The sequence below is a fragment of the Micromys minutus genome, assembly GCF_963924665.1.
Source record: "Micromys minutus genome assembly, chromosome: 9".
NCBI lineage: Eukaryota > Metazoa > Chordata > Mammalia > Rodentia > Muridae > Micromys > Micromys minutus.
Genome location: NC_137978.1, coordinates 32,455,046 through 32,469,111, shown reverse-complemented (window position 1 = coordinate 32,469,111; position 14,066 = coordinate 32,455,046). Strand labels below are relative to the sequence as shown.

The window sequence follows — 14,066 nt, the reverse complement described above, 5'->3', positions numbered from 1 at the left end:
GAGGGAGGGAGGAAAGAAGAGGGAGAGGAAGAGGGAGAGGACCAGGGAGTGAGGGAGCAAATAGGTGTGAAGAAAGATGGTGACAGGAAGAGATAACAGAGGGCAAGGTGTCAGGCATCAAGTTCATAGAGTCTGTCCTCGTCCTTACCAGAGTTAGTGGAGCTTCTTGAGACGCAGGTGGATCCCATTCTTGGACTTCAGCACAAGCCTTGGTACGGGGACTGGGACCCTGGTGGGATCTGGCAGCAGCTCGAAGCGGAGCAGGGTCAGGGCCACAGCCACCTTCAGCTCATTCATGGCAAACTGTTTCCCAATGCAGTTCCTAGGTCAGAAAGGGACAATCACACTCATTAGCCCCTCCCTGTTTCAAGGGTTTACCCTTGCAGCAGCCCAGAACAACATTCTGACTTTTTGACATAGTCTCAACACTTTTCATGACCACTTTGATCCTAGTTCTTTTAGTGGTATGACATCTGTTAGGTCAGTGTTTTAAGGACTAGAAGTCAAACTTGTGAATTATTTAATAAGTTAATTGTTGTTTAGTTTACTCCATCCAGGGAGATCTAGCAGATAGCTTCCATAGAGTGGAATCAGATATCAGTAGAAAAGTTCCTACAGGAAGACTGTATTGGGGATCCTCAAGTGGCTGCCCTATCTATTACCTACTTAGAGTACCCCACCTCCTTAATCCATCAGCTTCTGTAGCTTTCTAACTCTACTTTAGAAATGCCCACAATTCCTTCTTCAGTTTCCTTTCCTTGACTTCTTTGGTCTCCCTGACCCTCCCTCCACACTGACCCTCTATACCTCCATCAGGTAGGGCTGTGTTCAATGCCAGCTACCTCTTCAGGTTCCTTATCTCCAGTGCAGTGAGTCATAGCTAAGATCAACCCCACTGATTCTTGGGCTCCTCCTTTATCCCAGGTCTCTGTCTCTTCCTGGAGATGTCCCCCACCTTCCCCACCCCTTGCAGTTGCAGATTTCCATTCATTCTCATGGCCACCTAGCCATCTCTTCTGTCCCTCCCCACACCTGACCCTGAACACCACACCCTTTTCCCTCCCCACCCTTTCAGTTCCCTCCCTCCATCTGCCTCTTCTGACTATTTTATTCCCCATTCTAAGTCAGATTTGAGCTTCCTCACTTGGGCCTTCTTCTTCTTCTTCTTTTTAAAGCTTCACTGTTGCCTATATGTGAGATATGTTCTTCTAGCTGGGCTGCCTTGTCTGGCCTCAGTGGGAGAGGAAGTGTTTAGTCTCAGAGAGACTTGAAGTGCCAGAGTTTTGGGGGAGATACTCAGGGGGACCCCCCAGCTCAGAGGAGAAGGGGAAGGGGGAAGAGGAAGGGAGAAAGGGGAAAGGGGGAGGGGGAAAGTGGGAAGAATTGTGGGAGGGGGTGACTGAAAGGGAGGCAGTGATTGGGATATAAAGTGAATAAGTAAAAATAAACAAAACAAAACAAGAAAACACCGAAACAAAACAAATGCCTAGCTTCAGCTATACGCTCTACTGTCTGCAACCCTCACCTTCTTTCTTTCCTGTCCATCTCCCACTTCCTACCTAAGACCAAGCAGCTGTTTGAGTGTTTGAGCGTGTCCCCCCACCCCCAGCTTCATATCCCCAAACTCAGGTCAATGAGCTGCTGGCTCTTATTTTTTCAATGATGATGACTGTCCCTATTCTTTCTAGGCACCCAAGGCACCATCAGTGTCATATTCAAGGGCATACCACCATCAGGGCACGGGATGATGTCAGAAACAGGGAACATTCTGCAAACTGCAGAATGGACAAGTGAAAGAATGAACGAAGAATATATTTTAATTCAGATATATTTGTCTTTGCAGAGAACAGTTTTGAACTCTTAGAGGCAGGAAGGAGACAGTATCATTATTTCTATGTTTTTTATGTAGCATAGCACCTGACACGCAGGAGTGGTTTAAAATTTATTTTACAGTTAAAATAATTATTTTCTTTAGTTCTTAAACTTTAATTTATTTGAAAAGAAATGAAGAAAAATGGAATGAAATACAATAAAAATTGAAAAAGAAACCTCCACCCTTCTGACCAAAGCAAGCCATGGGAGCCTGTGTCTGAATCCCAGCACTTGGGAAGTAGAGGCAGAAGGACCATGAGCTCCAGACAAGCTTGGGACTCTGTCTTAGAAAACACCACCAGCAGCATGGCTCATTCCAACTTCAACTGAGTTACCTAGTACTCTCCTGTCTTCTAGTGACAGTTACATTATTTGCAGTGAGTGGAGGCTGGAACATTCAATCCTGAAGAAGTGTGTGCACTTAGACTGTGTCTGGAAGAACAGCTTACTTACAGTCTGTTCTGTGAAAGCTGATTTGCTATTTCATAAATTCATGAAAATATAGGCTCAGAAAATCCTTCTTTTGCACCACATTTTAAAGTTTACAGTGAGACAGGTCCTATGGAAGAATTTTCCTAGAAGCCATGGGAAAGTCTTTGGCCAGTTCAGTAGCTATTTCAAGAGTATCTTTTATTTCACTCACTAGAAACCTTTAAAAAAATGCTATGTTATATATAAAACATAGGGTTTACTTAAAAGCAGATTGTTTTCCTCCTTTTTAATGCCTTTTGTCTGAAGTTAGACTACATAGCCTTTATGTGTAAATTTGAGGAATAAACTTTATCTGTCAAGTGTTGGCCATTGGACAGTTGCAAGAGAGAAGTGGAAAATGTGCAAAGGTGGACTTGGCATACCCTGGTGTGAACCTTGCCTCAAGTGACCCACTGTGTCACTTCAGATATCTTACTGGACAGCTGAATGTGGCAGACACATGAGCAAATTAATTATTTGCACAGTGATTCTAGAATAGAGAATACCCAGGAATGATGATGGGTCAGGTCGAGGTGTGGAAAATAGATGCCCTTTAAGAGTCCCAAAACTGGACAAGCTGGACACCTGAAGTTAAAATCATGTGAAAAAAATGTCAATGTAAAGTCCTTTCCTTGAAGGGAGGGACATATTAGAACACACACAAGTATGTGCATCCACTGACATAGAAATTTGTTTGGCCAATGGGTTAATGTCTTCATAGTCTGTCCTGAAATGCTACCCCCCTTTTGTGCACAGACTCATCCTCAAGAAGCTCCTCCCCCCTCCCATAGCCACCAATCAGGATATACCTGGAGATGTCATACATGAAGGAGGTCAAAAGCAAGGTATGCTGCAAATATTCCCCAAAGCATATTCCATCATCATACACAGGATGTCTCACCTTGTTCCTCCTGAGAAGGGCAGGAACGAGTGGCTGTGTCGGGTAGAGTCTGGTGCAAACCTGGAAGGATCAAACACCTACAGGGAGACAGCACATTAATCAGTACAGATAGAGGTCAAACCCTTGCTTGCCACCCAAAAGGGACAATATGCCTAGAGGTGGGAACAAAAGGAGGTATTGGTCTTGAGACCAACTTCTCTGCCCTTCTTGGGGACTCTTACCTCTGGGTTTGGCCACACCTTCGGGTTGTGGTGGAGACCATAAATGGAGAGTGTGACCTGGACACCTGTGGGGCAGATAGAAATATGAGAGAAGATGGGTTATACCCAGGGGTGACTCCTTGGTTTCTGAGACTGCAGGGGAAGATATGTTTACACAAGAGGCTTGGCTGCTATAGATCATGTCCTTCAGCACATGTGCATGAGTTGGAAACAAACTTGAAGCACAAGTGAGGAGTAAAAAAAATGAAGTTAAAGAGAGAGACTTAAGAAATATGAACCTGAGTTTTTGGAATAAAAAAAAAGTTAGAACTTAAATTTGATGAAGGATTTTCACTGAAGATATATATTAAGTCCCCAGAATGAATTGATTTTTTCTGTTTTTTCAGATGAGTTCCTAAAGTTTCAGAGAGGAGTTACATATAACCAAATCAGGATGTGTCAGTCCTAGGGGTTTGACATTATGAGCTGTGAGACCAAGGGTGCTTTCCTGACAGTGCAGGGGTCTTGTATCTGCTGACCAATTCATCTCTGCCATCAATCTGAGTGCTTCTCAGAGACTGGACCACATATGACTCACAACAGGGTCTCACTAGCTTTGTCTGATAAAAGAAAAACATCCCTCCAACCCCTGTCTGATTCTTTATCTATCCTGCACATCCTAGTGAATGAGAGATAAAGTCGTAATAACATATTCAAAGGTTTCTTTGTGAAGAATTTTCACACACACAATGTGAAATGTGCAAAGGTGGGCTTGGCATATCCTGATGTGAACCTTGCCTCAAGTGACTCACTGTGTCACTTCAAGTATCTCACTGGACAGTTGAATGTGGCAGATATGCGAGCAAATTAATTATTTGCACAGTGATTCTAGAATAGAAAATACCCAGGAATAATGATGGGTCAGGTTGAGGTGTGGAAAATAGATGCCCTTTAAGAGCCCTAAAACTGGACAAGCTGGACACCTGAAGTTTATATATATATATATATATATATATATATATATATATATATATATATATATTAATATGTTACTTATATATCAATACATATATATTACCTTGTAAAGAAAAGCTTATTTAGCTCAGATTTGGAGCTGAAAGTTCAAATAGTTTCCTTCCTTTGGTTGCATCCTATCATGGTAAGGACAGGTGTATATCTCTTAGTCTCTCTTCTTTTCTTTCTAATGTCATTATATAGAATAACGTGAGACCAACCCTAATCTAATCTGTCCACTACCAGGTGGTTTTACCTATAAACCACATAGCCAAGCTAAGTCTATCTATCTCAGGGTAGGAAAAGTATCTCAGTCTTAGAGACCATGCTTAGCAAACAGGAGGTACAATTTATAGCACCACCAAAATTAAAAAAAATTGACAAAAGCTTTCACCCTCCCAACCACATTAACATGTTACTCTGGGTATTATATAGCTGTATGAGTTTGGCAGGGAGCAAATACCAACCCACAGCACAACTGTGAGATTTCATGTTTAACATATGCTAGAAACAAAGAAGTCAATCACCAGGGAGTGAGAAAACAGACATCCAGATAGGCAAACGGAAGATTCCAACGAGTTCTGCAAGGAAAAAAAAAAAACTCTTTCTGTTTTGTTTTAATTTGCCTTATCTGCTCTTTTTATTTGAAAACTGTGTGTTCTGTGCATGTATAATGTAAAAGTATTAGTGAAATAAACTTGAAAAAATCCTTATCCACTATTTGGGTTAAGTATTAGGGCCACTAGTTGGGCACCAGGTCAGTGTCTCTGTGTTTGATGACATAAGTAAGTTGTGTCTTCAGCAATGGGGTCTTACCATCAGGTTATGGAGAGTTACCAATAACTTGCCTTGGCAAGAGTCTGGAGATACATTGTATTTACTGATCTCTATATAAATAGGAGTTCTTCATAAAAAATGTCTACACATTATATCAAATGTAGAGGATGATAAAAATATTTGACTATTGGGGATTGAGAGAAAGACCTAAGCTTGATCTGCAGAACTCATATTTAAAAAAAAAAAGCTGTGTGTGGTGGTGTATGCTTGTCATTCCACTGCTGGTGAGGTGGGACAGGCAGGTTTCTACCTCACTGGCCAGCCTAGAGTTACAGGCCAGTGGAAAAACCTCCTGAACTGAAAAAATCTTGGTGGACAGTGCCTATGGAATGACAACTAGTGTTGACATCTGGCTCCCACTTGTATGTACAAACATATGACTGTGTTTCCAGTCTCAACATGAACACACACATGACAGTGAGGACATCTGAAGAGTAAGTGTGGCTATGAATTATATGTCGTTGGGATCTGGAATTTGAGTCTGGAGTATAGAAATTGAAGAATGTCACTGTTCCCAAACTAGAATGGATGCATCATGATGAGACCATGGATTCAAAAGAAGAAGAAGGAGTGTTTGCTGATAAGGAAAAGATGCTTGCCATGTTCTTTATGCGAAGCAGCAGAACTGGAGGTCATTTAACTTTATAGGAGGTCACTTAAGCTGATTATTGTACTTTATGAGTAAGAAACATTTATTTACTGAAAAGGAAACAGGCACTCAGAGGGATTCAGAACTGTTGAAAGACACAGACCACAGAATATCATCCATTGTTTCTGGAATGAAAGGCCTGAGGAATTCATACCTTTGGGTAAAGAGCGTCCATCAGGGAAGGTGACAGGTGTGCTGAGTTCTCTGACAATGCCTGAGACAGGTGGGTAGAGCCTTAGGGCCTCCTTGATGCACATGGTAGTGTAGGGAATTTGGTCCAGGTGATCCCTGAAATAAAATCCATCCTTAAGGTCAGGTAGACTGGAGACCAGAGGCTGCCCCCTATCCAAAGAATAAGGGAACTTCTACTTCTTGAACTCTTACCAGGTAATGGAGGACCCATCTCCCAGGAGGTTCTGAACCTCCTCTCTGCATCTCTTTTGGTGTTCAGGGTGTGCGGCCAGAGCATAGAAGATCCAGGAGACTCCGCTGGCTGTGGTGTCATGACCCTCAAACATGAATGTGTCTACCTCAGCACGCAGGTCCTTGTCAGAAAAGCTGTCTCCATTCTCCATCTGAAGAAACAGGCACCATCAGAGCTATGCTTGTTCTTTGTGTGTTCCCAGGCAGACTCTCAGGCCTCTGCTGTACACACTCACTCACTCTGGCAAATAAGAGGATGTCCAGAAAATCCAAACGTCTCTTCTTCTTGATCTTTTCCAGCTCTCCCTCATTCTCCAGCTGATCCTTTCTCTGCTTGATCACTCCATCTATTCCAGAACATCAATTATCACACAGACCTGAGAGCTACAGTAGTCTCATGTAACTCCACTTGTCTCCCTGCCTGAAGCTGTGTTCTATATAGGTCACTGAGTAAGGAGTGCACAGGGTTAGAAGACTGGAGTCATCTGATGCACGTCAGACCTCTCTCAGCATCATGGGCAACAGAAGCTCTGCATTAGTTGCTGGGTCAGGTCTCACTACACATTACCAATATGATTACACCCACACAGCGCCTGGCATTTTGATGTTCCAACTCCCCACACTAACAGTGTGAAAGTATCTAACACGTATATGACCCAGGTCCTATAGGGAAGTGCACTGAAGGGTCTGGATCTACCCCAGAAGTCATCAATAGCCTTTTAGAGCTGATCCTAGGAAATTAGGGAGACAGAAGTTACAAATGGAACCTGTGTGATTATGGGCAAGTTGACAAGCATGGTTGGACAAGCGGCCATTGGAGGAAAGACTGTAGATGGTATCATTCTGGTGAAGGATATTCCTCACACGGGAGTAAAATAGATTGTTAAAGTTCTCAATGGCTTGGATGTAGGTCTTGTAATTTCTAAAGAAGAAGAAAAAACAGAACAGATTAGACTGTAGAAAGATATGACCCAAAGGTAAAATGGACTCTGGGGAGATTTCTATATAGTAGACAACATTGAGACACACACTAACTCTGTCTTATAACCCTTATAATTTTCAAGCCAGTAGAAGGTGGCATGAATGTCTAGGCATCCACCTCAGCTAGGGATCAGTGGTCTGTGGTTGGGGTAGGATTAGATTGGGTCAGGTATTGACCTGGGACTCTTTATTGAGTATCAAAGATGTTCCACATTCATCACAGATAAGTCCATATCAATTGGTAAGAATAAAGGCCCTGAAGTTCAAGGGTTGTCACTCACCCATCCACCTGAACACTGCCCTTGTGGCTGAAGGCACACTTCATGACAGTGTCTAGGGTCATTAAGGAGATGTGTTGAAAGATCTCTATAGAGGAGTCCTGATCAGCCAGCTGCTCCCATTTGTCCTGTGGTGGGAAAGGAACATTGACCTAATTTTCCCAGAAGACATGTGCTCAACTGACTGAATTCTTTCCATATATTTTAAGATACTGTGCTCTAAGTCCTTCAATTTAGACACCAGATGTTTTATAGATTGCAAAAGAAATCTTTGTGAAAGGACACCTATATTCTTATAAATTACTTTAACATTACATATAGACACTCATAAGAAAGGAAACAAGTTTCACGTGTTTACAGTCAGCTAAAACGTTTTATCTGATAAGCAGTTCTGTTTTTAGGGGATTAAAAAAATGATGATACATCAGTGTTTGGAGAGCTGAGCTCAACCTGAGATAATGGCAGGACTTCTATGTGTAGAACAAAAACAAAAACAAAACAAACAAACAAACAAACAAACAAAAAAACCCCAAGTAGCCACAACCCACAACAACATTTCTCATGGAGGTCCTCAGTGACTTCAATTACTACGTATTTATCAAAAGTTTGCTGAGAACAATTGACCAATTGTAGTGTTTTGAATGAAAGTAGCTCATAGGCTCATAGGGAGTGGCACTATTAGGAGATGTGGACTTGTTGGCGTAGGTGTGACCTTGTTAGAGAAAGTGGTCACTGTGGGGTGGGCTTTGAGGTCTCAGATGCTCAAGCTATGCCCAGTGTTTCATTCTCTTCCTGCTGCTGTTGGATCTGCTGTAGAACTCCCAGTTACCTCTCTAGCATCACATATGCCTGTGTGCCACAATGCTTCTCATGATGACAATGGACTAAACCTCTAAATTGTAAGCTGGCCTCAATTAAATATTTTCCTTTATAAGAGTTTATGTGGTCATAGAATGAGACCCTAATTAAGACAGAAGTTGGTACCAGGAGTGGAGTGTTGTTGTGATAGACATGACCATGCTCTTTTAGAGTATTATGAACTTTGGAACTTTGGATTATAAAAGCAGTAGAATGCTGTAAGTGGTGCTTAATAAGCCATATTAGTAGAAGGACAGTGTACTGAGGGCGATTTGAATTGTGGGGTCTTTGCTCAAGAGGTTTCAGAGGAGAAAAATTTTAGTATGTGGCCTAGAGACTGTTGCTGTGATATTTTGGCAAAGAATGTGGCTGCTTTTTGTCTTTGTTCAAAAAGTCTGCCTAAGGCTAAAGGGAAGAGTTTTGGAATAACTGCGTTGGAAGAGGATAGCTTAAAAATAGCCTAGTATGGATTCTGTCATGTGGTTACTAGTGTTCAGTTTTATTCAGATCTATAATGAAAAGGAGCAAACTGAGCAAGAAAAAATTCAAAATGTATACTTTGAGGAAAAAGGAGTCACTAGAAAGTAGAATGTAGCTAAGGCCTGTGCCTAAGGAGACAAACAAATTAAAGAAAAGCTTGAGGTTAAGTGGGATAAAGGGAGTGGAGACATCAGAGCAAGACTCCACCCAGATAAACTTCCAACTTGTGAAAAGAAATTAAAGAAAAGTTAAAAGGAAAAGCCTAGGGCCAGGTCTGGTGGTACACACCTTTGATCCAAACACTCAGAAGGCGGAGGTTTTAGGACAGCCAAGCTTAGGCAGTAAAGGAAACCATCAAAACCAGCTGGTGAAGATGTAATTGAATGAGGGGGTTTATGTCCAGGTTATGCATCAGAAGCTTTGGCCACATAGTTCTGGCTTTAGAGTCAAGAAAAGGAGTAAGGAATTATGAAATTTCCCTCCATGACCAAGAAAAGCAACTGAGGCCAGGCATATGTCATGAGTGGTCTTGCATAGAAAAAGTGGTCTTGCGTAGAATAAAAGAAGCTTAAAGAGACTATTGTGTGAAGCTGTGAAGATGAAGCCTCAATTGCCTTGGAACTCCAAAATGTTGGAGATGCTGTGGGCTATCTGCTGAGCAGAGCTGCTGACAGGGAGTGGAACTAGCCAACAAAACTGAAAGACGTTGGAGATCTGAAGACTACTTTGACATGAGACATTGAGATTCAGAGTTTGGAGTTTGCCAGCTTGTTTTCAATTTTGATTGGTTCAGTATTTCTTCCCCATGCTTCCTTCTCTCCCCTTTAGAAGTGTAAGGTAGATCCTGTACATGTCAGGAGTATGTGATCTGCTTTTTCATTTTGATTTTGTAGGGGATTAAAGTTAAGAGATTGCATAAGTCTCTTAGACCTCAAACTTTGGACTTTTGAACAGTGCTGTGATAGATTATGGGGACTTTTCAAGTTGGACAGAATGTATTTCTGCATTAGAGTATGGCTATGAGCCTGTGGGGGTCAGGGAGTGGAAAGTGGTTTGCGGTTTGAATGAAAATGGCCCCTATAGGTCCACTAGGTGTGGATTTGTTAGAGTAGATGTAGCTTTGTTGGAGAAAGTGGTCATTAGGGGTGGGCTTTGAAAACTCAGATGCTCAAGGCACACATAGTGTCTCACTCTCTTCCTGCTGCCTTTGTTTTAGGATGTAGAACTCTCAGCTACCTCTATAGCACACCATGTATGCCTGTGTTCTACCATGCTTCCCATTATGATGGCAATGGACTAAACCTCTGAACTGTAAGCTAGCTCCAATGAACTAAAACAGTCATAATCCAGAGTCCTGTTGAAAACTGGTGGTATGGTAGGTTTGGCTATGACAATGAGTCACTCAAGTCCATGCAGAAGCACTAAGAGCAAAGGGAAACCTCAACTAAGTATCATCCTGGGAACTCTCTCTGAAGTTAAAGATTTGAAGAGGGAAAAGAGTACTCTGATGCTCTTTGTCTTGGGTAATGAGCAAGTATGGCCATATCCTAGTACCTGAATATTTCTGTTCCAATTATATTTGAAGAACTGGTATTCACAGTAGAATACATGTGAAGCTTGTTGATGTATACACTGAGTAGGTGAAGAAAGAGATTGAGAGAAAGAGAGAAGAGAATATAACAGAGAAGGAGGAGGAGCAGCAGCTAATGTAGAAAAGACAGCAGAGCTGAGGGGAATAGAGGAGAATAAAGTTAAATGAACTCACTAGCATTAATCGACAGGATTCGGCCATGTTTTTCACATAGGGTTTCAAAATGTCATAGTGGAAGGCTGGGGTTAGCATCCTCCGGTGCTGGAACCATGACTGTCCATTCAGCAAGAGCAAACCATACCCTGGACCAGAGAGAGGTATGTGTATATGTGTGATCAAATCAGAGAGACCATTAAATAAATTGGGGGCAAGGAACTATAAAGTGGAACTGTTAGAGACAACTCTGAAGAATAGTATAGTCCAGAACGTGAATTTCCCAACCAGTGGCACAGGCAAACATGCTGTGGTTATGACAGCTGTGAGATAAAAATTGCAAAAATTAGAGGTTGTACTGGCTAGTTTTGTGACAACTTGACACAAGCTGGAGTTATCAGGGAGAAAGGAGTCTCGGTTGAGAAAATGCCTCCACGAGATCCAATTATAAGGCCTTTTCTCAACTAGTGATCAAGGGGGGAGGGCCCAGCCTATTTTGGGTAGTGCTATCCCTGGACTGGTAGACTTGGGTTCTATAAGAATGCAAGCTGAGCAAGCCATAAGATGCAAGCTAGTAAGTGACATCCCTCCATGGCCTCTGCATCAGCTCCTGTTTCCTGACCTGCTTGAGTTCTAGTCCTGACTTCCTCTGGTGATGAACAGCAATATGGAAGTGTAAGCTGAATAAACCCTTTTCTCCACAACTTGCTTCTTGGTCATGATGTTTGTGCAGGAATAGAAAATCTGATTAAGACAGAAGTAGATTGAACTGATGTTCAGAAAGGACTGTTTGGAAAAGTGAAGGGTCAGAAGTAATAATTTGGGGGTAGACCATGACAGTGGTGGTCTGTCACATTTATTCTCTGTGAACCAGAGATACAGCACTTGGAAAATCTAATTAGGAGTAGACTGAATTCCTAAATTAGACATACATACCAATCCAAGGAGCTAGAAATCTGTAGACACCATTAGCCTTTGGATCTGAAAGAGAAACAATGACTTAACAAGAAAAGAGATAAATAAGGCAGCCCCAAGGCAACTGTGGTTAAAGCCATGAGTTTCTATAATGTTTTAAGTGCTGGTGGTTGGCACACTGTCTGAAGTCACTGCCCATTTACTCACATTCCCTTCAAACTCTATCTTAACAGTCAGGCTTAGGAAGGTAGGATTCATGTACTAGTAGCTGGACTCCTACCTGTCTGAGATGGCAAGAAACAGTCCATGATATTAAAGTCAAAGATAAAAACAAGTGGTGTGTGTGTGTGTGGTATGTTTGTGGTGCCTTAGTTATCCTACAAGTCTAGGCAGGTAACAATAAGAGAGTTCAAACCTGGAACAAGTAACAAGACTTACCATCTTAATTTGATTAAATAACAAAGAAAGATGAGGGCATTAGGCTAAGGGATTTGAATTTTCAGTACTGAGTGTCGTTGCCCATGTGCTAGGTTGTAGCCTGGGAGAATGGGAGAGTGTGTAGGGTCACACTCTTCTGAAATTTGACAGCCTAGGGTAAGTATCAAAGAGAAGGTGCTCATCTGTGCTCATTTCTTCACCATAGCAGCATGTCACTCTCACCTGATCGCCCCAGAATCACCTTCATGTAGTCAGGGTCATAGACAGTTAAGTAGGCTTTGCTGCCCCAGAACCATCGAGGAAAGGCACTTGGGAAGTTCTCTATGCATGCCACAATTTTCCGTAGTTCTTGGTCGCCTTGGAACTGCTGTTGAGGGAACGATAAGGCAGTGGGACTCTTTAGTTTTTGGACTGGAAACAAGAGCTGAACAAGCACAGGGACATAGTTCTGGATTTTTCCGAAGCTTCCAGGAAAGTGGGGCAGTGGGGTGGACTCCCTGTGCTATTATTCATAGCTTTGTTACATGGGGGCTGGGCCTGAGAGTCCTGTTGGATAGAGCTGTGCTCCTCAGAGGAGCCCCAGGGTCAGATTTTCAGATCTGCACACAAAACACTGCACATCCATGTCTTTCTAAGAGCATCTATCACACAATCCTTTGTTGAACACCTTCCCACATGGCTCTGTGGGTTATTTCCTGGGGTGACAGTGCAATGGGTCAGTACTGTCCCTTCCTAGCCTACAGGCTGCTGCTGTACTGTGTCCTTTCTGGGTGATTTCGTACACCTGTGCCTGGCTCTTGAGCTGAACTCTTTGGTACAAGGACATGAATTGAATCCAAGTTGCTTACAGTGTAGGGTGTGTGGAAGGAGAACAGAGAGCAAAAGACCCTGTAGAAACTCTAACATTTGTGCTCTCATGTGAGGACCATACCCAGCCTTTTCCTTTAATGTGCCATGACTTTGGGATTTCAATTTGGAATTTACCCATCCTGAAAATACTCCTAGTCTGGGGCAGCCACCCACTTATTCCAGCAGCATGAACCTTTCCTATGCCTGATAGCTTCTGAGACATGCTACACCAAGAACCCATGGGGGCACGGTTTTTAACTCACTGATGTCTGCCTTCCCAAGCAAACCCTGAGCTTGGGAGAGAATAGCCATAGGTGACTAGGTCAGGAACTACTTAAAAGTTGTTTGAGATATAGCAGAGATATTAAAGGTACTCAGCCAGAAGAGGAGGATCAACCAAAGCTTTCAAAGTCTGGAGCTATCAGTACAGACAGGTTGAACAACCCCATTGTTAGGATAATGAGCCTCAGCCCACTCTGGGCATCTAGTGAGGTACATGGATTCTGTAATGCATCAGACTTTGTCCTGTGAATTTGTTGATTGGTCTCCGAGACACCCATCCTCCCTGCTTTCCCACTCACCCTTCCCTTCATACCTTGTGCCCAAAGAACCAGTGAGAAGGAGGTGATGGGAACTGCTGGAAAGCCTTGATTAACCATTGCCTGTGCAGGTAGAACTGGACCACTTTAACCAGCAGCAGAAGCAGACCAAGCACAGAGGCCACTTGGAGGAAGCCAGAGATGCCGCCTTCGAAGCGGATGGGGATGAGAGCAGAGACACTCATGGTGCAGCCACTCCTCAGCAGCTGCCCTTACTCTCTCTAATCCTTTCTGCCTAAATCCTGCCTAAATCCTGTAAGGACTGCCCGCCTACCTGTGGGAGGGGGAAAGGTGAGACTGACCAATCTTGATCTCAAAGTTCAGTTAGTTAAATAACAGCACTGATTTACACTTGGAATCAGAGATTTGCTTTTTTTTTTTTTTTCCTTTTCTGACAGTGGCTAATGGCCAGACCTGCACCCACTTTCTTTGTGTTAGTCAAGAACATTGACTTGTTTGCCTTTTATTTTCCCTTTCATTGTATGCCGTATACACTTATGGGACACAGTGTGATATCTCAACACCTGGCTTCTGCACATACAAGTTAAGCAGAATAA

General features: G+C 42.7%; 1 protein-coding gene across 4 annotated transcripts; it reads right to left on the bottom strand.

Annotated features, from left to right (window-relative positions):
* Positions 1-48: 48 nt before the first annotated feature.
* LOC308423859 (cytochrome P450 4A10) lies at positions 49-13,694 on the bottom strand (the record flags this gene model as incomplete). 4 transcript variants are annotated; one of them, XM_080920645.1, is made up of 12 exons in its annotated part: positions 49-322; positions 3,245-3,321; positions 3,466-3,530; positions 6,099-6,232; positions 6,329-6,519; positions 6,608-6,714; positions 7,135-7,289; positions 7,630-7,754; positions 10,730-10,857; positions 11,645-11,689; positions 12,284-12,428; positions 13,506-13,694. In XM_080920645.1, the coding sequence occupies 12 exons, from the start codon at positions 13,692-13,694 to the stop codon at positions 154-156; spliced, it is 1,530 nt and encodes a 509-aa protein (XP_080776771.1). In that variant the 3' UTR covers positions 49-153. The 4 variants fall into 4 exon arrangements, with proteins under 4 accessions (XP_080776771.1, XP_080776772.1, XP_080776774.1 ...); XM_080920646.1 differs by having other exon boundaries at positions 12,284-12,425; XM_080920647.1 differs by lacking the exons at positions 49-322; positions 11,645-11,689 and having other exon boundaries at positions 1,412-3,304.
* Positions 13,695-14,066: the final 372 nt, after the last annotated feature.